The following is a 24,461-nucleotide window of genomic DNA, read 5'->3' as shown; positions in this document are numbered from 1 at the left end:
GTGGAGGGTGAGAGGATTCACCAGAGAGAGTAGGGAACAGAACAGGCAGACTGACTGAAATACACTACTGAGGGGAGCAGCGGGCAAGTCAGGAGGGGTCTGCCACACCATATGGGTTGCTCCCTGGCCGGCTGGGGATTGAACTCATGCTTCAGAGGCTGTGGATTGCTTCATAGTGCTGTGCTTAACCCCTTGCGCCACCTGGGATGCCCCACCATGGCCTTTTTTCTTTTTTTTCTTTTTTTTTTTGAAGATTTATTTATTTATTTATACAAGCACTGGGTACAGTCAGAAGCGTGGGAGGGTGAGAGAATTCACCAGAGCCGGAGCGGAGAGCAGAACAGGCAGACTGACGAAACACACTGCTGAGGGGAGCAGCGGGCTGCAGGAGAGGTCTGCGTGCCATGTGGGACCCTCGCCCGGTGTCCGGGGACCGAACCGGCGCTACAGAGGCTGTGGGCAGCCTCGCAGCCCAGCGCTCAACCGCTGCGCCACCTGGGAGGCCCCCCACCATGGCCTTTTAAGTGAACATTGTAAGAGATTGCCCTCTGTGCCCTTGCTTCCATTTTTGCCACCCCAAAACCCATTCTTCATGAAAGTCAAAGTGGATTTTTTTTTAAAAGGTAAATAAGATTAATCATGCACTCCCCAGCTTGAAAACCCTACAGTAGCTTTCCCATTGTACTTACGAAAATTAAGCTTCCTAAAGTGATCTACACAGGCCAATATTCGTCTCATAACAACATCTCACTAGTCATTGTGAGTGCTCCCTGGCCTTCCTGCTCCCTCTTATCTCTTGCTTTTCAAATAACCAGCATAGCAACTTCCTCCATGCTGGCATCAGCTCAATGTCACTGTTCAGAAATGCCTGTCTCCAGAACCCTCATCCCCTGGCGCACACTTTTATCACCGTGGTTCTTGCCTGCACGGCCCTGTCACTCTTCTTTAGCCTGTCAGCAATGTTCAAGAAAATACTTGAAGGTTGCATTGGTTGGGTGAATAGTTAAAATACGTTCTCTGTAGAGAATGCTTAGCCATGTTTCTTCTCTCAGCTGTGCCCCAGTGCCAACGTGTATGATCTGGCTAAGAACTTCAACCTTGAAGTATCCCTCTTTGAACGGCTGGTGAAAGTAAACATCCCCTTTGTCCGTCTAAATTACCAGGTGAGAAGCTGGGACTCTGTTGTTATCAAATATTCAAGAGAAAACTCTTGGGAGTCTGCCAACCGCCAGCAAGAGAGAGTTCATAAAAATGAAACTAGTGTAATGAAATGATAATGTCAGACATACTTTGTTTTCTGTTTTATTTTTATTTTTAAAGATTTATTTATTTATGCATACAAGAACTGGGGTGTAAGCCAGAAGTGCGGGAGGTGAGAGGATTCACCAGAGACAGAATGGGGAACAGAACAGGCAGATCTACTGAAATACACTGCTGAGGGGAGCAGCAGGCGAAACAGGAGAGGTCTGCTGCGCCATGTGGGTTGCTCCCTGGCCAGCCAGGGATCGAACTCGTGCTGTGGAGGTTGGCAAGAGCTTGATAGCGCTGTCTTTAACCCTTGCGCCACCAGGAAGACCCTGTTTTCTGTTTTAAAACACAAGCTTGACCTGTGTTATTTGTGTTAGATGAAGGAGCTGTTTACAGTCTGCTCATTCTCCTTTATTTTTCTTTCCAAAAGTTATCTCCCCTCATTTTCCACTAGCAACCTACTCTTTAGAAAATTCCATTTACTCTCTGTCCATATTTCTAATGACATATGTCTTGTTTTAGCACCGCATGCGCCCTGAAATTGCCCGACTTTTGATCCCCCATATTTACCAGGGTCTGGAGAATCATCCTTCTGTTTTCAAATATGAGAAGATTAAGGTAAGTACACACTGCCTGATCTCTCTTTTTGAGGCTGTCAGCAATCTAGGAAGCTGTATTTTCCTCAAGTTGAAAACGTGTTTTCAGAAGGAAGTAGAGCCAATGTTTTTAAAAACTGGTTATTAAGAAGAGAAATAATAGTTGAGAAAACAGACCAGTTTTTGATTCCTGGCTCTGCCATTTAGTAGCTGTCTAATCTGTACAAGTTACATACCAGTTCTGAGTGGTAGGATTTCCTGCACAGTGAGAATAATGGTTGCTACCTCTTTACGTTATTGTATTGACGGAGACAAGTGTGTGAAACAGTCAGCACTGTGGAACACGCATGAGCTAGCTGCTGCTGTCATCTTCACCATCGTAACTACCGCTTAATCAGAGGACTATAATGTAATTGGATTGTGAGTGGCTATTATAAATATTAATATCAAATAAGTATCTTGAAAACTGAAGTAGACATAAATTCTTTACCCATTTCAGTGTTTTCATGGCTCCAAATAAAGCACATGATGGCTAACTCCAGAACTTAAGATTGTGGTGCTGAGTATACAAAATACCGTCGGGAGCAGGGTCAGTGCCAATACGAGTGAAAAATAAGAGGAGAAAAATTACCATTTATGAACCTTCTAACATGTCACTTCTTTTCCTTTCCAGGGAGTCACTTCCAACCTTTTCTTTATAGAACATAATTTACCTGAACAGGAAATCCAAGAAGGCAAAAGCCACCAGAACCAGCATGAGGCTCACTTTGTGGTGGAGCTATGCAAGTACTTCCTGTGCCAGGAATACCTGCCCTCTCAGATCACCATCCTCACCACCTACACTGGGCAGCTCTTCTGCCTGCGCAAACTCATGCCTAAAGAGGTATTTGCTGGTGTCAGGGTCCATGTAGTAGACAAATACCAAGGGGAAGAGAATGACATCATTATCCTCTCACTTGTTCGGAGCAACCAGGAAGGCAAGGTGGGTTTTCTCCAGATATCCAACCGCATCTGTGTGGCCTTGTCCCGTGCCAAGAAGGGGATGTACTGCATTGGAAACATGCAGATGCTGGCTAAGGTACCTTTGTGGAGCAAGATCATTCATACCCTTCGAGAGAATAATCAAATAGGCCACGCACTCCAGCTGTGCTGCCAGAACCACCCTGAAACCCACACCTTAGTATCCAAAGCTTCTGACTTCCAAAAAGTACCTGAGGGAGGCTGCAGCCTACCCTGTGAGTTCCGGCTGGGCTGTGGGCACGTCTGCACCCGTGCCTGCCACCCCTATGATTCCTCACACAAGGAGTTCCAGTGCATGAAGCCATGCCAGAAAGTCATCTGCCAAGATGGGCACCGTTGTCCCCTTGTTTGCTTCCAGGAGTGTGAGCCTTGTCAGGTGAAGGTGCCCAAAATCATTCTTCGGTGCGGCCATGAACAGATGGTTCCTTGTTCCATTTCCGAGTCAGATTTCTGTTGCCAAGAGCCTTGCCCAAAGGTGCTGAAATGCGGGCACAAGTGTAGTCACAAATGTGGTGAGGACTGTGTGCGGGTGTGTTCAGAAATGGTCACTGAGAAACTCCAGTGTGGGCACAGCCAGCAGGTCAAGTGTGGTAATGTGGAAGACATCAAGCATGGCCTGCCAGTCAAGTGCACCACCAAGTGTGGCACCATCCTGGACTGTGGGCATCCTTGCCCTGGCTCCTGCCATAGCTGCTTTGAAGGGCGCTTCCATGAGCACTGCCAGCAGCCCTGCAAGCGCTTGCTTATCTGCTCACACAGGTGCCAGGAGCCATGTATTGGGGAGTGCCCACCCTGCCAGCGGACCTGTCAGAACCGCTGTGTCCACAGCCAGTGCAAGAAGAAGTGTGGAGAGTTGTGCAGCCCTTGTGTCGAACCCTGTGTCTGGCGCTGCCAGCACTATCAGTGCACCAAACTCTGCTCTGAGCCCTGCAACCGCCCCCCATGTTACGTGCCTTGTACTAAGCTGTTGGCTTGTGGCCACCCTTGCATTGGCTTGTGTGGAGAGCCATGCCCCAGTAAGTGCCGTGTCTGCCACCAGGATGAAGTCACCCAAATCTTCTTTGGCTTTGAGGATGAGCCTGATGCCCGCTTTGTGCAGCTGGAAGACTGCAGCCACATCTTTGAGGTACAAGCCCTGGACCGCTACATGAATGAGCGGAAGGATGATGAAGTTGCCATCAAGTTAAAGGTGTGCCCTGTCTGCCAGGTGCCCATCCGCAAAAATTTGAGATATGGAACTAGCATCAAACAGCGCCTAGAAGAGATTGAAATCGTCAAGGAAAAGATCCAGGGCTCAGCGAGAGAGGTTGCAACCAGTCGGGAACAACTCCAAGCCCTACTGGCGAAGAAGGACCTCCTCCACCATCTGCGTCCTTTGGACTTCCTGATGTTGGAGGAGAAGCTGACCCAGGAAAATCTGTCAGTGAAGGACCTGGGCCTTATTGAGAATTACATCAGTTTCTATGACCACTTGGCTGGCCTGTGGGACAACCTGTATAAGCTGCACGTCTCAGAAGAACGACAGAGAGTGAGGACTCGACTAGACCAGGTCCACGTGTGGCTAGCCAAGGAGCGTTTGAGCTTCACCAGCCAGGAACTGGGTGACCTCCAAAGTGAAATCCAGAGGCTCACATACCTGGTGAACCTCCTAACCCGCTGCAGGATAGCAGGGTGGAAAGTGAAAGACAGTGTACGGGAAGAAGTTGACAGTGTCCGGAAGATCCTCGAGAAAACATGTAAGTTCACCCAGGAGGATGAACAGCTTGTGCAAGAAAAGATGGAAGCTCTGAAAGCTGTCCTTCCTTGCTCTGGCCTGGGCATCTCGGAGGATGAGAGAGTGCAGATTGTCACCGCCATGGGTTATCCTCGTGGCCACTGGTTCAAATGCCCCAATGGCCACATCTATGCGATTAGCCAGTGTGGAGGAGCCGTAGTGAGGAGCACGTGTCCTGACTGTAAGGAGGTGATTGGCGGCATAAATCATACCCTGGAGACAAGCAACCAACTTGCTTCTGAGATGGATGGCGCCCAGCACGCAGCCTGGTCTGACACAGCCAACAACATGATGAACTTTGAGGAGCTCCGAAGGATGATGTAGGAAGATGACGCACCGCTGCCTTTTTTCCAGCCGCCATATGGCTGAAGTTGGCTCCCTTATTAAGGAACCAAAATTTGTTTTTTACTATTGTCTTTTAGTCTTTGCACCTCTTTAAGGATCCACTTTTAGGGCTGGCCCACATTTGTTTCTAGGTTTACCCCTGCGCTAGAATAAGCACTTTACTTCCAGGACTGAGCAAATCTAACACATTTCTCTTTTATTCTCCTGCAAGTTAATGGATGAACTGCCTGGAGCATATTTGGGGCTTCCACCTAGGGCTTCCTAGTGGTATCTCTGGGTCCTGGCTCAGTCAGATGCTTTATCTCTGCAGTGCTCCGGGGCCAGTCTGAGCTCAGTGAAGCAGACTTATTCTGATTGCCAGGCCATAACTTGCAGACTTCCATACTAATAACAAGAGGCCCAGAGTTGTTTATAAAGTGTTTATCCTTTCAAGGAGCACAAGAATCTTCCTGTCCTTCTCTCGGGCACTCTACAGGACACGGAGGCAGCATCCAATAAGACTTCACTGATGAAATCAACCCTGACCCAGTTACATAGTCTCTGAGTGGGGAAGCCAGTGTGTGACACCCACAGCAGCTGGCCCAGGCTGAGGAGCGATCCCTGGTCCTTTTCCTCCCACTTCCACTTTGGGATGGTGATTTCTTTGCCCGCCATAGAAAAGGTTCCATAGCAGTGCTGGGTCCCAGGATGAAGTTAAACTCACATTTGGTACCAGCAGCACCTATCCAAAGGGTGACCCTTTGTCCCAAAAGCTATTGCAGCTTTTGCCTGGGCAGGGTTAGCATGCCAGCAGCTTCTGCAGGCCCCACACCCATGCCAGAAGCCTGCCCCCAGGCCCGCCGTCTGCACACATTTCCCTCAGTCTAGTGTTCCCTAGAACAGACATTTAGGCATCTCAGGTCTTTCTAATGTTGGCAAGAAAAATGTCCCTTTCCTATGTATGCATTTCCTTTTTTGTCTTTACTATGCACTTTAGCTTATAAAGCCAATTAATAAAAACAATGACAAAATCAGCGGCTCCTGTTTGTCTTCAACTGTTAGAAGCAGCTTAGGCAGATTTAGTGAGGATGAAAATGGAGACCCTGCCTATAATGAAACTATTCTTTTGTTTCTGTGGTGTGGGGTTTTTATGGAGCTAGTGAGTCATTTTCACTCCTGGTAAAAATATTTTTTTCAACCTGTACAAAAGGGTAAACTTGAAGTTTCCTTCAAGTGAACAGCTTCATGAATCCTCCCACAGATCCTATGCATATGCAATATATAGTCCTTTCGTGTGTGTGTGTATTTATACCTTTGGCTTTTTTATCCTAAAGACCTAGCTTTCTCTAAGCAAACACAGACTGAGTTACCACCCGCAATCATACAGAACTGTATCATTTATTGGAATCTTCTGTTGGCAACTGCTAAGTGCAGCTTAAATGAATAGCTTTGAACACACACACACTAATGTCAAGGGTACCATTGAATGACTTAGAATTGTTTGAGCAGGGGGCAAGGGGAAAAGTCTGTGTACTCCTTAAAATTATGTATGACATAAACAGTTTCTCCAGGGGTACACCCTGTAGCTTTCACCTATTCTCAAAGGACTGTGGTTCAGAAAAGGAAGACAATCATTCTACAGGGTAAACGCTGTCTCAAGGAGCTAATTTATGATATCAGCGTTCATTTCGTTCCCTCTAAGCTTTCACCTCTCTAGTAGCACTTTATGGGAAGAAGAGTCAGGGTACGGGCTCAGGGAGACCTGGTCTCAAAAGCCTGAAGTCCCATCTGTAAACCTGTCCAAGCCTCTGTTTCGTCTGTAAAATGTGGATAATTGTATCTGCCTCAGATACGGTGAGTTGAATGAGACAAGTGCCCAGTACATAGACCAGTGGGTACTCAATAAATGACAACTTTTACTTCTGGGACATCAACAGAAGAGAACTTCAAGCAAGAATTTTCTCACTGCAGACTCAGCTCCTCTGCGCAGAAACCTGCATCCTATGTACCCATGGTCGTAGCACACCAGCAGCCGGGTGGACTATGCCAGTGAGGTAAGAGACGGTGTGATAAAACACACGATTACATTGACTTTCCCCCTCCCCAAAAGCACTTCTTCCATTTGCCATAATCTATGTGAAAGCGAATCTGCAAGAAGGAAGCCTTGGCCGACTGACAAGGATATTTAGGAAACAGCTACATAACACCTACCCCCAGCTTTACTTTTTTTAAATGTACAAATGACAGACTTCTCATAACATTTTAAACAATATGTTTACAAATGCAGAAAAGACCAAACCAGGATGACTTCCCACAGGGAAGGGATCTAAGGGTTATTCCACAAACTTCTTCAGGCCACCACAGCTACTTCCTCCTCTTGTACCTATTAAGAATATCAGAATTAAGACCAGAAAGGAAGGAGGAGTTCTCTTCCCATAAAAGGTTTCTTCTCCAATCCCAAATAGTCACCACCTCTGGCCTTCTAAAACTGCAGACATTACCTGGATTTAGATTTAAAGTTTCCTCCTCGTCTCTGGTGAGGCAAACCCAACTGTTTCCTTTCTTCAAAGGATGGGCTGTGGGTGAGAGAAGATGACAAGCTGTTGGGCAAATGGGCAACGTCTCACCCCAAGCCCCACGCAGCTCCCACACAAAGCAGCACCAAACACATCACTTTCAGGGCCCAATAGTCTGTGTGTGTTTACACTTGTTAACATGGGTTTCTAGAAGTCAGGGTCTAGCTTTAAAACAATAGTAGAGGCCTTTCCTCCTAGTGTATATGATAAAGCTACCTGGAAGCTCAGTCTGTCCCTACCCAAGCCCAGCCCAGGGGATATGAGGAAGAACACCACATTCCCAAGAGCAAGCCAGGAGCTTTGGTTAGGTTCCATCACCACCCTGAGAGAAAGCTCTTTCTGAAACAAAAATGGGCCATACCACCTCCAGAGCAGGAGGGCCTTAACACCCCTTCTGTTCTCATCCTAGGTATATCCATATGGCCAAGGGGAACAGGGACAGGTGGGAAGGAGGTGGGAGGGAAAGAGCAGCCCTTGAAACTATGTATTATAAAGTTATGTGTATATGAGAATTGAGAACAGGGATGGACAAAGATTCCTAACTTTTACCAAGATAAGAATTTCATGATGACTTAAAACCCTACCCAGCTCGATACTGTTTCAGGGCCTTCTTGCTCGTATTGGTGAGTTCTTCATCAAATACAGATTTCTTTGCTTGCTTTTGCTTCTTGGCTGTGCAGAGAGAGAATGGGTTAGATATGGCCCTCTTTGGCCCAAACTCCTAAATCCCCTTCAACTCAGGGTTATTGTTCTTAGCTCAGTGGACGTTCTAGCCTGATGGCTTATTGACATGAGGGGAGACATCAGATTGCAGCAGAAAAGGGATAAGGAATCAGAACTGCTGGGTGTGAAGAACTACTCCAAAGGATGATGGCAGAGTCCAGAGATGAAATGGCCACTTACATGTGAAATGGCCATTTCATGTGAAAAGAAAGTCTTTACTTCATTCTACCATGACTCCTGGCTCCAAACAGCAGTTGATAAAGACACAGGCTCCAGAGTCAGAAGGGCCTGTGTTCAAATCCTAGTTCTTCCAACTAAACACAGGGTCACTTGTAGCTAGTAAAATACAGCTCTACACACTGGTACATACTCATTCAAAAAATATGGGCTCTTAAATCATCCCTCCAATTCTCTCCCTAACCACAAGCACAGGTCTTAAGAACCCTGCTACCAGCTCCTGCGGGATCCCCGGGTGCCTACCAGGGCCTCTTGCTGGCTCCTCCTCAGGCATGGCTCGGGCCCGCTTGGTTCTACGATTCCTCTTGGCCAGCCGCTCAGCAAACATCTGTGCCTTGAGAATTTCAAATTGGGACCTTTCCTCTGCCTGGGAAGAGAGAGAATCTGTCAGTGGGAAATATACCAGGCAGTACTGCCCCTTGCCACTGGGCAAGAAGTCAACGCCAAGTAGTAGGGGAAACTACTCACTGTCATCTCCCCCTTTTTCTTGGCATCCTTCATAAACTTCTTCCTTTTCTTCTTTCCTCTTAAGGCCAAGTCAAACTCCTGTAGAGCCTTGGCAACTGGGACAAGAAGTGAACATGAGATTTCAGGTACTGTATCTTTTTTTAAACTTACAATAAGTACACATATTTGAAATTGGTACATATGGACTTAAAATGGGAAACAGTAATCACTTCCTTTTCTGGCGTTTACCTCCATCTCACTAAATAACATGCTTTTTACTCTATTTCTCAATGAACCCATTTGAAATATTCATTACCTACCAACCTCCCACTATAGAAGATGATTTAGTTCACTTACATATTCCCAACTTCCCACAATACAGTTCTAACTCTATTTTTAACAGAAATCTAACATACATACATTCTAATTTTTTGTCCCATCAAAATAGGCAGTATTCCTTGAATTGCTGGTACAACCCCTTTGGAGGATCATTTTTCAATTCCTAACAAAATAATGAATACATATATGCTATAGATGATCTACAATTTCACTTTTAGGGATTTATCCTGTGAATCAGATATTCTGGCTTAATTGTGAAAGGCATCCACACAAAGTCATATTCACTACATCACTTGTTTATAATAGCAAAATATTGGAAACACACTCAAAGACCCTCAATGAGGGAATTACTAGATTATAATCTACTCATATGAGGGAAAACCATGCAGTCATTTAAAGAAAAAATAAGCAGATGTCTATATATGCGTATGTATGTGTGTATGCATATATGTATACATGCACATATATACACATGTGTGGGTGCTATTGTGCCCATATGAAATGATCTACAAGGTAGAAAATTAACTGAAAAAAGCAAGGTGTAGAACAGTGTGAGTTCATTATTGTTAAGTGGGGATATACAGAAATATTTTCCTAAGTTTTTTTTGTGACAAAACATGTGTAACATAACAGTAACCACTTTACCCATTCTAAGTGTACAACTCAGTAGTATTAATTACAGATACAATCGCACCATTACCTGTCTCCAAACTTTTTCATCTTCCCAAACAGAAACTTTATAATCATTTAATAACTGCCTCCTCCCAATCATCTCTATCCTACTTTATATGCCTATGAATTTGCCTATCTACGTACCTCATATAAATGGAATCATAAATATTTGTCCTTTTGTATCTAGATTATTTCACTTAGCATGTTTTTAAGGCTCATCCTCACAGCATGTATCAGAACTACACTGTGGCTGAACACGAGTCCATGTTATGTACACACACAGTGTCTGTGTACCCCTTCTTCTGTTGCTGGACATGGGCTATTTCTATCCTTTGGCTGTTATGAATAACTTCAGTGAAACCAGCATACAAGTATTTGCTGAGTCACTGTTTTCAATCTTCTACATTCAGTTTTTTTGAGGAACTTCCCAACATACTTTTTTCTTTCTTCCTCTCTTCTTTGGTCTGGAACCAACTCCTCTCAGGCTCTTGGTTCGGTGCCTCCTTCCCCTTCTCCAAGAGCCGCTTTGCTGTGTTGATCTGTATGGATAGCAAGAGGATGTCTGCCATGAAACCTCCGTCTGATGACAAATACAGGGAAGCAGCAGGAAGTCACTGCCTGCATCCACTTGAGGTCTGATGACAAATACAGGGAAGCAGCAGGAAGTCACTGCCTGCATCCACTTGAGGTCTGATGATGTTTGGCAGACACAACACTTCAGCTGGAGAGAACCACAGGGGCCAATGCAACCTGCTTAGTGAACAGCGCTGCGGGCAGGAGCCCTCCTCTCAACCTCACCTGGGCTTCTGACTGCTGCATCTCTTTTTCTTCAGCCTCTAACTGCAGAACTGCATAAATGTCTTTTTCCATTTTATCAATCTTGTCCCGGAATTTGAGGATGACATCTCAAGGAAAAAGAACAAAAAACATTTTAAAATAGAAGTGAATACTGTGTCTTGAATGAAAATAATGTAAATGTGTAATAGTAACAGAAAATAGTGTTTTTTTTAATGTGTGACTTCTCTGCTTAAGACCCCCCCTCACCAAATCTCACCCCCAGGTTCTGATCCAGGACTCTGCTTCACCCACCCAAGTGGCCCTTAGATGCAGCAGCAGTGCCTGCTCACCCTGAGGAAGTATCCGGGCTTTCACGGGGGCCTTAGCAGCCTTCACAATCTCCTTCAGCATCTTCCGCTCCTCTTCCCCCACTAGCGAGACTGAGCGCCCAGCCCTGCCAGCACGGGCTGTTCGGCCCACCCGGTGGACATAATGCTTGATGGTATTGGGCATCGTAAAGTTGATTACCTGGAAGGTCAAAGTCAAGCATCGGTCAGGGGACACACGGGATGCGAGAAGGCAAAACAACTCCCACAGAAAGTTGAAGGAAAATGGGCCTGCTCACCGTTTTGACCCCCTCAATGTCAAGTCCACGTGCTGCCACATCTGTGGCAACAAGGATATCAATCTGCTCATCCTTAAAACGCCTGGAAACAGCCACAAACAGAAGTTCATTCAGATACCTGCCCCCAATAATGCTCCGCAAGAGTGAGCCAGTAGCAAGAACACAAATCTTTTTGGAGCCAAGCATCAGGGTGCAGAGTATCACGGTGGGAAGAGAACCTAAATGTCAGTCCATCTGACACCTACACTGCCCTTAAACACCTCTGACACAGAGCAAAGGCGGTTTTGTGTATACCACCTCAAGCAGTATTCCCATATATGTGAAGATTTGGGAACCACAGTTAGACACTAGAAAGTAGTATATGCAAATGTCTCAGCAGTCAAGACAGCCTTTCTTTAAAAAACAACTCTTACCTCCCTATAATGAATAGGGATAGGTGGAGAGTTCTAAAGAGTCCTCCCTGCCTGCCTGGCTGACTTTATTCTGTGACAAACAAGAAACCACATGGAAAAGCACAAGGACAAAGTAAATAGTCAAAACACAGCTGATGGCCTTGATTCCAAATCTCCTCCTATCAGACCCAGGATGTCCACTACTCTGGGAAAACTGTAAAAAACAGACCATGTGCTGCATCCTCCCACCTCAGAATGTCCTACTGTGTCCCCACTCAGCAGTTCCCACTCAAGTCCTGGAGCGTTAGTGCCACCTTCTACAAGATGACACAGTCAGAATCAGCACATGACCTTGCGGAGATCAGACTAAAATTTTAAAGGGGGGACATGGGCTCTCTGCACCCCGCTACTGCACCAAGACAACATCTGGGTGATTTCAAGAAGAGCCCTTTCTGATCTGCCTAAGGAGGATGGCTAGGAGCCTCAACTCCCCCGCCCTCTCCCAACTTTACCTGAGGGCCTCCAGCCGCTGTGTCTGTGACAGATTGCCATGGAGCTCGCCCACCTGCAGCCCCATGAGCCCCAGAAGGATGTGCATACGGTGGGCCTGCTTCTTGGTCTGGGTGAACAGCATCACATGGTCGGTGAAGGTTCTCGTCAGCAGAGCTGGCAGGGAGAGAAGAGTGAGCCAGAAGACATCTCTACCGTGTACTCCCTCCTTGCCTACAAAGTGGCCACTGTGCCCAGCACCAGGGAGACATGTAAGGTGCCTGCCTGTGGGCTGAGACAGATCAGCTAATTCCTGATTCCCGAGGGTGAGAAATACCGTGAGAGTGAAAGGAAGATGGGGAGGCAACTTCAGGCATCTCTGAAGAGATGACCCAGACCTAATGACAAGGCAGGCTCTTCCATGAAAAGATCTGGGGAAGGATTCCAGATAGAAGAAAGAGCTAATGCAGAGGCCTTGTGCAGGACAAACTGGTGAGTCTGAGAAAGCAAAAGCAGGCCAAGTGTGGCTGGAGTACCATCTGCAAAGGAGCCATGGTGGGGTCTCCAGGCAGGCGGGGACCATGCTCCCAAGGGCTCACTAGGGAATATGTTAGTCTACGAGCAATAGAGGACACCAGATGGCTTTGTTTTTCCTTTTTCTTCTCTTTTTACATTTTGAAAGGACAGGTTTATTAAGAAAAGGAGAAGGAAAAAGTGAGGCACTTGCATAGTCCCAGGAAGGCAGGCAGGAGAGCTGCCAGAGGGTTTTAAATAGGGAAGTAACAAGAGTCGACGCTCATTTGTTAACAGTCCTTTCACATGATCTGCATGTGAAGACTGCATTACCAAGGGTCAAGGGTGAAGCAGTTAGCCAAGAGGCTGCTCTAATAGTGCAGGCAACAGACAGTAACAGCAAGGACAATAAGCCAGGGCAACGTTTGGAGAGAAGTTGCTGGGTGTTTAAAATGACATAAAGATGGGACGGTGGAAGGGAGGGGAGGTGATAAAAGGGAGAAAGAACTGTGGCAAAAGTGATGGAGCAGATGAGTGGCAATGCCATGCCCTGGGTTGGGGACACTGGATGGAGAAGCATGCATGAGGCCAAATGAGTCAGGCACCCCACTCTGCCAATTCAAGCCCCAGGCTTTTACCTGCCACAATGGCTTCCCGGTCCCCTTCCCGATTTGGTCGGATTCGGATGAACTCCTGCCGCAGGAAGGGGGCCACATCTGTGTTGCTGTTCACAAATATCCGGACAGGATTCTTCAAGGACACTGAAGCTAGATCTTTCACCTTCAAGCACAAAGACAGGGATGATCACCTGCAAACCTGTCTCACTCCAGGGTACTCCCTGCAGCCCAGTCTGGGGTCCTTGGCACTGCCCCTCCTTTCACCCAGCCAAGAATTCCAGCAGCCCACCTCATCTGTCATCGTGGCTGAGAAAAGCATGGTCTGGCGGTGGTGGGAACACATGCGGATGATCTCCTTCATCTGCTCCTCAAAGTACTCATCCAGCATCCTGGTGAGCAGGGACAGAAGGAATCAAGAGCAATGCGCTCAGCTTGTTTGAGCACAGTGAGGGACAGAGGACATCAGACAGGATATGTCTTGTCATTGCCATTGGCTGTATTTCAGGCTCATTATCTTATTACTATTACTGTCATTTTATCCTTTTACCAAGAGTCACCAAAATTATCACTTTGCCATATTTGCTTTACTTTTTCACCCTGAACTATTCACAAGTAAGCTGCAGATATCATGATGCTTTCCCCTAAATATTTAAGCACACGACCCCTAAGAATGATGACAATCTGCTACATAACCATCTGTCGTTAGCACATCCAAGAAATTGTGTCTATAATATTTCCAGTTCATACTCAAATTTCCTTAACTGTCCCCAAAATGAGTTCTAAACTGTCCTTTTATTTTTTTAATCCAGGAACCAAAGTTTCTACATTGTTGTGTCACTTCAGTTTCCCTTAGTCCCAAAGTCCGCTCATCCCTGCACACTGGGTTCGTCTAATTACTTCCCAGTGACCGGATGACGACGAGCCATGGCCAGGGAGCGCACTCTACTCTCATGCCAGCAGAGACAGACTGTCGTTTTGAGCACTTGGTCAAGGAGGTGCCTGTCAGCAAGAAACCCACGCTCTCTGTGAGATTACCTGCCTCCAGTTCTTTCAATTGACCAAACCCCTTACAGTATTTCTCTCTCCAGTTCAAGCTCCAGTGGAGGATCAGGTATAGCCTTTAGTTGTCCTGACTCCTTGGTCTCCTCAATCTAAAAGTTCCACACCCTTTCTTGGTATTTTGAGATGTTAACATTTTTTTAAACATTTATTTTTATTTATTTATGCATACAAGAACTGGAGTGTAGGCCAGAAGAGAGGTCTGCTGCACCATGTGGGTTGCTCCCTGGCCGGGGATCGAACTCAGGCCACAGTAGCTGGCAATAGCTTGACAGTGCTGAGACTTTTTAACCCCCCTGCACCATCAGGGAGGCCCTGAGATGTTAACATTTTTGAAGAATGCAATTCCCTTCCCCTTTCAAAACCTCTATCAGATCCCATTTCCTTTGACTTAGATCGCTCTCCTTTTCCTCCTTCAGGTCTCAAGAATGATTCCTTTGCTCTGGGGGCATCAGTCAATCAGTAATTCAACAAACATTGAGCACTTGCTAGAGAACACAGGCCTGAGCACTGAGATGCAGCAGCAAGCAACACAAAGCCAGCCCTTCGAGTATATGTTCTAGGGGAGAGGACACTCCTACCACACACGCATTCAGGTAACAATGTGGGGGGTCAGAGAGGTGTAGTTCCTTGGAAAATATAAGACAGGTACGGGAGGTGGGCAGTTAAAGAATGTGGCCAGCAAAGGCCCCAGAGATAAGTAACAACTAGAGCAGAAACCTGATGAGGTCAAGGTGATCCCAAGCTGAGGAAGGGCAAATGCAGAAGCCTCAAGGTGGGGGTGTGCTGACAGGACTTACTACTGGCTGCCTTGTGAAAACGAGGAGACAAGGATGATGCTACAAATTCTGAACAGCTAGAAGGATAGACTCGTCATTCACTAAGCTGAGGAGGAAGAGGGACACAGAATCAGAAGTTTGATTAGGGATGGGCTGAGTTTTGAGATGCCTTCATTTAAAACTTGAACAGGAACTGCGGGCATTTGTGCCCTCCTTTCTAAGAGAAAAAGAAGGGATGGAAGAGGGGAGGAAGCAGGGAGTCACCCAGCACAGTAAGACTGCCGAATCTGCGCTGTGCACTGGCACTCTCCCCAAGCTACTCCTTGAATCCTCAACATCATAAGGTTGGCACTATTCTTATCCCCCATTTATAAACAAGAAAAGATTTGTTTTGAGACTCTAAATAATGTTTCCGAATCCCAGTTAGAATGTGGCAGAAGCCAGAATCTGACCTACTTTCCCTCTTAACCATCATAGTACAGAAAAAGACAGAAAGCCATATGCTCTGGACTAAGGATGGCCAGAGACACAAATGTGAGTAGCTGAATCGGTACCACACATCAGGGACTGGGGAGAGACATGCAGAATAATGCATGATGGCAGGTTTCGAACTGGGAGTGTGGCTGAGGAACCTCAGAACATCTGGGGCCCCACCATTCAGGTGTACCTGTCAGCCTCATCCAAGATGAGCACCTCAATGCTGCTCAAGTGGAAGGAAGGGCAGTTGTGGAGATGATCGATGAGCCGACCTGGGGTGGCAATGAGGATGTCAGGCGCTGCCCGGAGAGCTGCTTCTTGAGACTTCACATCCAGGCCACCTGCAAAGAGAAGAACCCCCCCAGGTGCCAGTTCAATCATTCACTGTAGTGACTGAGTCCTGCTACCCGCCTGGTCTCATGTCAGACGCAAATAAAACAGCACAGAATAAGACCGAAATGGGTCTTACAATATGTTAGGAGACACAGATAATTTAATCCTAATTGTATCAGGTGCCAGAATCAAAAGATAATGACACAAAGGCACTTCAGAATAGAATGGTTCAAACATTCAAGGATTGAGAGAAACAGCTACAAAATTTGATGTCTTTGGCCATCACCTCTGACTTCCCATTGCCTAAGGAGGGGAAAATGAATGACAGCTAAAAATATCGTATCGTAGGATCACAAAATTTCTGCCTCTTGTAACATTTTATTCATTGCTCATGCAGAGCAAAACTTTTATTCTGAATTTGCAGCAAGGAAAAAAATTATAGTTTTGGAGTTTCATTTTTCAAGGCTGGCTCAATCCTACTCCACGACCTACAGTGAAAACGCATTATCAGGTTTTTACCATCAGGATTCAATCATGTGACGGCTTTCCCAGCACCACCCATCCTCAGATGGTGGGCACACCCACATCTACCATGTCAGCCTGGGGTTGGCAGCCCACCCCCAGATACTCACCCACAGCCAAGCAGGTGGTGATGCTGCAGAACTGGGCCAGCTGCTTGGTGACGGAGTGCACCTGGATGCCCAGTTCTCGGGTGGGAACCAGCACCAGCACACGGGTTACTGGACCCTGGCGGGGCTTATAGATCAGACGTTCCAAGACAGGCAGGGCAAAAGCTGCTGTTTTACCTGGAAGGATGGGCAGCAGGAAAGGAATGAGGAGAGCTCTAGTCCCTTCAAGGTATAGGTCTTCACCTGAGCACAGGAAACCTCATACCCAGTGAGGGAAATAAAGCAACTCGTTTTTCTGGTTTTGACCTACACAGTCAACGTAAAAAAATAAGAAATATAAAAAAAAATAAAAACAATCAAAATTGCCCAAAATTCAGTCAACTAGCAACAAACATTAATGGAATGATGGTGGGGAGTGGGGATCAGAGGGTTCACCAGAGACAGAGTGGGGAACAGAACAGGCAGATCTACTGAAATACACTGCTGAATGGAGCAGTGGGAGAGACAGGAGGGGTCTGCTGCGCCATGTGGGTCAGCTCCCTGGCCGGGGATTGAAAGTGCTGCAGTGGCTGCGGATAGCTTCATAGTGCTGACGCTTAACCTCTGGAGCCACCAGGGAGGCCTCAGATAGCATTTTAAGTGAAGATGATCTTCACCAGCTCCCCTGAGACCCATAACCTGTGACTATCCTATACAACCATTTAAAGAAAGCATTAAGTATTTCAAGATGTAGGAAAAATATGTATTTTTTTTTATATAGATAATGCTCAACAGACTACATAGTATCACCACATTAAAATCTGTATTTGCATATTTAGCAAGGTGGCCTTTTGATAAGCCAAACTAGACCCCTGATGAACATCCACCTTTGGCAGATGCATCTTCTCCACCTCCTCTCCATACCCCCAAGTCTCTATCCTTTTTACCTGTCCCAGTGGCTGCACAGGCACAGATGTCCTTCCCTAAGAGACCCACAGGAATGCATGCCTTCTGGATGGGGGTGGGCTGCTTGAAGCCCATGGCTGTAATGGCCTGAAAACACAGGGTCAAACAGGAGGGGGAGTCTCAGCATGAAACAAGCAAGGCAGGTTTCCAAACAAGTGTTAACCAATTCAATCCCTCTTAGTCATTCACTCCGTAAATATTTATTGAGGTACTGAGGGATACAGCAGTAAACAAAAGAACTGAAACTCCTGCCCTCAGCAATCTTACAATGTATTGAGAAAGAACAGAAGAAAAACAAAACCAAGGACATGTCATATGGAGATAAATGCTATAAATAAAACTACAGTCATCAAGGGCGCTGAGGAAGATTGGGGCTAGGGGGCTGAGTGCAATTTACTGCAGGGTTGTTGGAAAAAGTCTCATTAAACAAGGAATACTGAGTGGAATCCTAGAGAGGCAAGGGACACCCCAAGCAGATTTCTGAAAGAATCTTCCAAGCAGAGAGAATAATAAGTGCAAAGCTCTGAGGAAGAAGATGCCTGACTTGCTGGGCTAGCAAAGAGGCCAGTGTGGCCAGAATGAATGTTAAGGACATCAACAGAAGGGACCAGATGGGACAAGGCCTTGTAGGCCAATATAAGGGCTGAGGCTTCTATCACTAGTAGCACTGGAGGAAAGGGACATGGTGGAAAATTTCTGTTTTAGAGAGTTCTCTGGCAACTGTGTGGACACGAGAGTCGAGGGAGGCAAAAAGGGCATTAATTCCATGGTTGCCAAAAAGAAGCCACTACCTTTAGAAGAGGGCGGGAGAGGTTCATGTCCTGGAATGAGAGGTTTTCATCATACTGAGATGCATCTTCAAAAAATCCTCCTGTTTCCTATATCAGAAAATCAGAAGACAGAATGAGAGTTCAGCAAAAGTGCCCAAGAAAACGAAATACCTTTCAAGTCCTTTTAACTTGCAAAAACAAGCTGCACGCTGTTTCCTGAGCCCACGCTCACCTGTCCTTTCTTCTTCTTCTTCTGCTCCTTTACTTTGAGTGTATCTATGGAGAAAAACATAGCTCATGATTACTGAGCATTTACAATCTGTTGGACACTGTCCTGAATGTTGTATGTTTGTACCTCACCGAATCGACCAAACAACCTGAGGAGATACTGTCATTAGCCTCGTTTCACAGTCAGAGCAATTAAGCAACTTGCCTAAGACCCCACGAAAAGCAAACTCAGCAAGTTCCAAAGACCAAGCTCTCAACCTCTATGCTACCTTGTTTTAACACTTACTTCTGCCAAGAAATATTTTGGAGTACTCATTACATGGCTGGACCACCCAGATGTGGGATGTGGAGAACGTATCACCCCAAATAAGTGAGTCACAAAGGTGCCTGCAGCAGTTTGGGGCTAGAGAAGGGGAAAGAGGAAACTCTACCTGCAAAGTAGAACAATATTAATAAACTCCCAAGAATAACAAAGAGAACCTAAAAGAAAGGAGTTCAACATGGAGCTCTTAACTTTCACTGTATAGAGGAGCATAGGACACTCTACGAAACAAAGATGGACGCTTTCTAATTTCCTGTCCCTAATTCGGATGGTGCCGCTGGGCTGTCTACCTGCTTTGGTAAGAATGTTCTCATCAGCTGATGAGTAGTCAGTCTCTGATTCTTCATCTGCTGAGTCTTCCTCATCTTTTTCTTCAAGGTCTTCCTGCTCCTCCTGTTCAGAGCCCTCCTTTGCTTCTTTCTCATTCCCTGATTTTCCAGACTTAGCTTCTTTTGCCTGGAAAAGAAAATACATATTAGAGCAAGGTAACCACAAACTTCAGGAAATCTAAAACCTACAAAGAATAAAATCTGAGCAGAAAGTTACATGAATTTTTAGGAAATATTCATCAGAGACTCAAAAATTCCTGCTTATAACAGCTTCACTCAACTCGGGCTTGAAGAGAAATCATGGTGACAGTAAAGTTCATGGCTTAACTACAAAATTAAGTACTTTCTCACCTCTGTTTTCCTTTTCTTTCGAACTTTCTCAATCTTCTCATCTAATGTAGAAGCTGCCCTCTGCAAATAAAAATAAGAGACGAAAAAGATATATACATGTGGGAGAGTAAGAAAAATAGGCTCTCTGAGAGTCAGCTCTCAGATGTTAACATAGTAAAGGCTTGTCTGTCCCTGGACAGATAAACCAATTGTATATTATCCAAAACACATTAATGGTTTATTTGTTAAAAAGCTTAAAATACCTGGAACCAGTAAGAACATTCACATTTTAAGTGTTTACTATTTAGAATAAAATTAACAAGAAATGTCATGTTGTATCTAATGCTACTTTGAAAAAACTTTCCCCTTGCCCATGAACACGTTGGAGTAAATGGGGGCCTTCCTGGTGGCCTCGGGATTAAGTCTCAGTGCTATCACCACTACACCCTGAGTTCGATCCCCAGGCAGGGAGCTAACCCACATGGCGCAGAAGACCTCTCTTGTCTTGCTAGCTGCTCCCCTTAGCAGTGCATTTCAGTAAATCCACCTGTTCTGCTCCGCACTCTGTCTCTAATGAATCCTCCCACCTCCTCCCCCACCCCCCACTTCTGATCTTTAAAAAAAAAAAAAAAAAAAGATTGGGCCTCCCCTGGTGGCGCAGCGGTTGAGCACTGGGCTGCCTGCGGCCTCTGCAGCACTGGTTCATTCCCCGGCCGCCAGCGAGGGTCCCACAAAAAAAAAAAAAAAAAAAAAAAGGACTGGGGCAAAGGCCAGAGGTGTGGGGGGTGAGAGGATTCACAAGAGGACAGAGTCAGGAACAGAACAGGCAGAATGAGAATACATTGCTGAGGGGAGCAGCAGGCAAGTCAGGAGAGGTCTGCTGCGCCATGTGGGTAGCTCCCCAGCCGGGGATCGAACTCATGCTGTAGTAGCTGGGGACAGCTTCATAGGTTACGTCTTAACCCCTTGCACCACCAGGGAGGCCCTGTTCAGTTCTTTTAAATCGGGTAATTTATATGTAATGTTTGGTACTCCTAAACCATTGGATTGGTTTCCTCTAAGACTTTTTCACCCCATGTTTTAATGTCTATAAAATCAAGAAGATTGTTTCTTAATACAAATACAGAAGTTACTGAGCTCACCATCCCTTCCTCCAGGAAAAGCTGCCATGGACATTTTATAATGAAGTATATAAGACTTTTTCAATACCTCTAAACCTTAAACAGTGTTATAAAAAGAATGTTACCTCAAAAACAAACATTAAAAATATACATTTGATACTTTAAAATCACATATAGATCAAGGAAAGTGTTTGTAACCAAAGTCCATAATAAATCCATTTTGCAGCATTTTATATTTTGTTTGGTTTTAATCAAAACTGTAGGTTATTTTGGACCAACTGTCTCCACTCAAATACAAGTTGTAATCAATACTACACCACATATTTCCAAAGGAGTTTCAGTATCTGCAGAATGTAAGCAGATGGCAAAAGACAATGCGGTCAGGGTAAGCGTCCTCAAGCCACTGTCCAACCATAACAGCCCAAGACCATAACTACTTATCACTGTCAGTCTCACCTTCTTCTTGAGTTGGCTCAAGACATCAGCCATGGCCCAGCTGCCATCATACATCCCCTCCTTCTCAGTGAAGACGAAGTCAGGATTGAAATCAGCACTGCGGTTCTTTTGTAAAGCTTTCTGCTTTCTGCCCAGCACAATGGGTCCCTGGGAAGAAGAAGCAGGAAGACTATGGAACGGAGATGGAAAAAACACTAGAAAAGGAATAAGGAAATAAGGATACCCAATAAGAGATCAGAAAGAGACAAGGCAAAAACTGACTGATGACAAGACTATTGGCCCCTCTGGATCTCTGTTACACAGGCCGGAATTAAGAGTCAGTTCAATGAATGGGCAATGGGTTCCGCAGGGCATAGGCGCGGGGAAGAGGAAATGCTCGTGACCAGCAAACTGGCAGATGTTGGCCCTGGTGAGACCGTTCCCGGGGCACCTGCCAGCCTGGCGGGGGATGCCGAGGAGCTGGAGGCAGGAGCCTGAGGAATCCGGGGGAAGCAGCAGTGCCGGAAACCACCGCTCGCCGCCGCGGGCCCGGCTCATACCTCCTCCTCCTCGTCTCCGGAGTCAGACTCGGGCTCCAGGGGCACCTCATCATCCTCGCCTATCGTCGGGACGAAGCCCAGCTCCTCGAGCATGTTGCTGCTTCAGCCACTTCCGGAAACCGGCGCGGCGCGACGTCAGGCCCTTACTTTTCTGCGACGTCCTCACGGCCACTGCGCCTGGGACACACGTCACTTCCGCTTTGAAGCCCTCCCTGCCCGCCAGCCCCTCCCGAACTCTTAAATGCGCGTGCGCCAGCCTGGGGCGTGTGTCCGCGTAAGGAAAGCAGGGGCCGGGCTTTGTCTGGGGTAAGCAGGGTCCATTGTCTTGCTGCCGAGAAAGGTGCGGTGACGCGAGGAGCCTGCGGGGTGCCAGGGAGAAAGTCTGACGGGGAGCGTTTTGAGAAGTTCTCAACGTATCTATATGTTTATGCAGAAAAACTGTAGAAGAAAATACAATAAATCTGATTATTTCTGGGTGGTAGAATTATGGTGTTTATTTTCTTAGATTTATTTTCCCCAGCAAATATTTATTTTCATAAAAAGGCAAAAAAGAAACAAAAATAAAAATAGCTAACATATAATATTTACTATGTGCCAGTACTGATACGTCTTTTGCATGTGTTAACATTTAATCTAGACATAAGGAACCATTGCTCTCCCCATTTTTACAGAGGGGATGCAGGCACACACAATTCCATTTGTTTCACATTTTATGATCTTAGGCTACATAGGGCTGATCTCAATTACTCATGAATATAAAATACAGGAAGATGCGTCGGAGATGTTTGATACAGTAGAGTGACCGGCTACATTCTTTCATTAGCACTCTAAAACAAATTAAATCTTTCTTCCCTTCATCTCTAGCAATGGATTGTGGGAAATGTGTGATTTTTATCTAGACATGAAAATATTTCGGTGCATAGTGATCTTGCCTGACGGGTTTAGCGTTTTCTGCATAACTGCTGCGGAAACTCTTAGAAGATTCCTTCCCTCCAGCAAATAGCAAACTGGGAGGGAAACAACAACCTGGGAGGGAAATCTGTAACGCCAAAGTTATAATTCCTCCTTCCCATTGTTTGCCTCCATTTTCTTCTTCGTTCACAAAATGTAGGGTTTGTTGTTAACGGTTGGGTTGTTGTTGTTTTTCCTTTCTTTCTCCAGGTGAAAATCCTGTTGTGAGGACCCACAGCCAGGAACCCGTTTAATATCGGGGTTGCTCTATAACACTGTCTCTCCTTACTTTGTTTTTCCATGCAGTATTTGACTTGCGAGGTCCCTGCCTGATTGCATCAGTGAGCTCATCCTCTGTTTCGTTCATTCTTTTCTAAAATGTCTTGCTTCAGCCTTTCATAGTTTGGGCTTGCCGTCTGGACAGCATTGGCACTGGGCTGTAAGGAGGGTGAGATTTCCATGATCTGTCATTCTGTTGCCTAAATATTGGTCCCATCTTTCTCCATTCCCCAACTCAATGGATGACAACACCTTTAAGGACTCATACAACCTTGATTTTTTCCCCTCTTCCTTCACACCTGCAAGTCATCATCATAGTCTGTCAATATTACATCCTAGGCATCTTTTTTTTTTTTTTATCCTGAGCATCTGAAAAGCTCCCTTAATTCTGTCTATCTCCACTACCACCATTATCTCCAGTTTGGACAGCTTGGACACCCCCAACCCTAATTAACTAAGTGGACCTCCCCATCACCCCCCCCCTTTTTTAAATAGGCGAGAATGATCAACATTAATGCTTTGGAGCATCAACACAGCTTCAGCTTTTCTTTCATTTGTAGTGAGTTAATTATGGTCTACTCCACTAGGTTATCAGTTCCATGAGGACCAAGACTGTCCAGTTTTGCTCAATTTCTTATTCCTCGCATAGTGATGGTGTTAAATGAATAGTTCTTATCAAGGCAGTTTAGCAGAGTGGCTGAGCTCACAGCTTCTAGAATCAGCTCTCTAGGTTCAAATCCTGGCTCAGTCTCTCACTAGTTGTGAGTGGCAGATGGCCGCCTCTGTGCATCAGTATTTCACAGATAAAATGGCATGTAGAATAACACCTACCTCTTAGAGTTGTTAGAGTACATAATTTAAAACATGTGTTTTACATTGTTTTAAGAACATGCCTTTTGCCATATCCATAACTTCTTATTCAATGAATATGTGTTATTAAATAAATAAATACACTCTGCAATTGGCGTCTCTTTAGGACCTGCCAGCTCTTCTCTCTGGAAGCTCTTCAGTTACAGGTTTTTTTTTTTTCTTTTTTAATTGTGAATGATATTTTATTTAGCATTTCTGTTTGCAGTTGAAACGCTGAAAATTCAAAATTAACATCCTTGCCCGTGGGCTTTTATAAACACCAAAAAAAAAGTGTCAACCTTGTGTCCCACATTGCTCCGCTGTGTTTATCCAGCGCCATCCAGTTTCAAGCAAATTCTCTTGCCTGCAAATCACACTGGAAGACCGAGTCCTCCCCGATGGGGTCAGGCACTTTTCCCAACTGACTTCGGCAGAATTTTCCTCTGAACAATGGAAACGTCAGGCTTCCCTTTGAATTTTCTGTCCAGTTCCCGTATGGGCTGAATTTGGATTTTCTGGAAAAACGTCTGTGGAGGAACGAGAATGAAGAATAATAGCTTTCCGACTACCACCAACTTCAATTTCCTTGGCTGCTATTGTATGTGGCTCCCTCAGCTGGGGTTTGAGGGCTTAGTTCATAACCAGCTCAAGGGTCAACCCGGCCCCGAGGATGAGGCCTCCTCTTCTGGACATGCG

The 24,461-nt window shown here is 45.7% G+C and overlaps 2 protein-coding genes across 3 annotated transcripts in view; one reads left to right on the top strand and one right to left on the bottom strand.

Moving 5' to 3' along the window:
* ZNFX1 (zinc finger NFX1-type containing 1) overlaps positions 1 to 7,220 on the top strand; it is a 28,096-nt gene extending 20,876 nt beyond the window's left edge. For both annotated transcript variants that reach the window (XM_037500136.2, XM_037500127.2), the window contains exons 12-14: positions 1,053 to 1,163; positions 1,771 to 1,866; positions 2,518 to 7,220. In XM_037500136.2, the coding sequence (XP_037356033.1) occupies positions 1,053 to 1,163; positions 1,771 to 1,866; positions 2,518 to 4,962 (2,652 nt within the window). In that variant the 3' untranslated portion in view covers positions 4,963 to 7,220. The remainder of the gene's footprint in view (positions 1 to 1,052; positions 1,164 to 1,770; positions 1,867 to 2,517) is intronic.
* Positions 7,221 to 7,239: 19 nt separating this feature from the next.
* On the bottom strand, positions 7,240 to 21,869 carry DDX27 (DEAD-box helicase 27). Its single transcript, XM_037500149.2, has 21 exons — positions 21,687 to 21,869; positions 21,148 to 21,294; positions 19,592 to 19,651; positions 19,202 to 19,367; positions 18,594 to 18,637; positions 18,383 to 18,469; positions 17,573 to 17,678; positions 16,650 to 16,823; positions 15,875 to 16,025; positions 13,659 to 13,758; positions 13,391 to 13,532; positions 12,263 to 12,416; positions 11,359 to 11,440; positions 11,084 to 11,261; positions 10,755 to 10,861; positions 10,393 to 10,495; positions 8,967 to 9,061; positions 8,742 to 8,865; positions 8,123 to 8,210; positions 7,464 to 7,538; positions 7,240 to 7,345 (listed from the first exon to the last, which is right to left on the bottom strand). Exons 1-21 carry the CDS (start codon positions 21,777 to 21,779, stop codon positions 7,327 to 7,329), a joined length of 2,295 nt encoding a protein of 764 aa, XP_037356046.1. The 5' UTR covers positions 21,780 to 21,869; the 3' UTR covers positions 7,240 to 7,326.
* Between the last annotated feature and the right edge of the window lie 2,592 nt (positions 21,870 to 24,461).

This window comes from Talpa occidentalis, unplaced genomic scaffold, assembly GCF_014898055.3.
Source record: "Talpa occidentalis isolate TD23 unplaced genomic scaffold, MPIMG_talOcc4v2.1 talOcc4.10, whole genome shotgun sequence".
NCBI classification, from domain to species: Eukaryota; Metazoa; Chordata; class Mammalia; order Eulipotyphla; family Talpidae; genus Talpa; species Talpa occidentalis.
The sequence above is the reverse complement of the archived record's forward strand: the minus strand, read 5'-3'. Positions and strand labels throughout refer to the sequence as shown.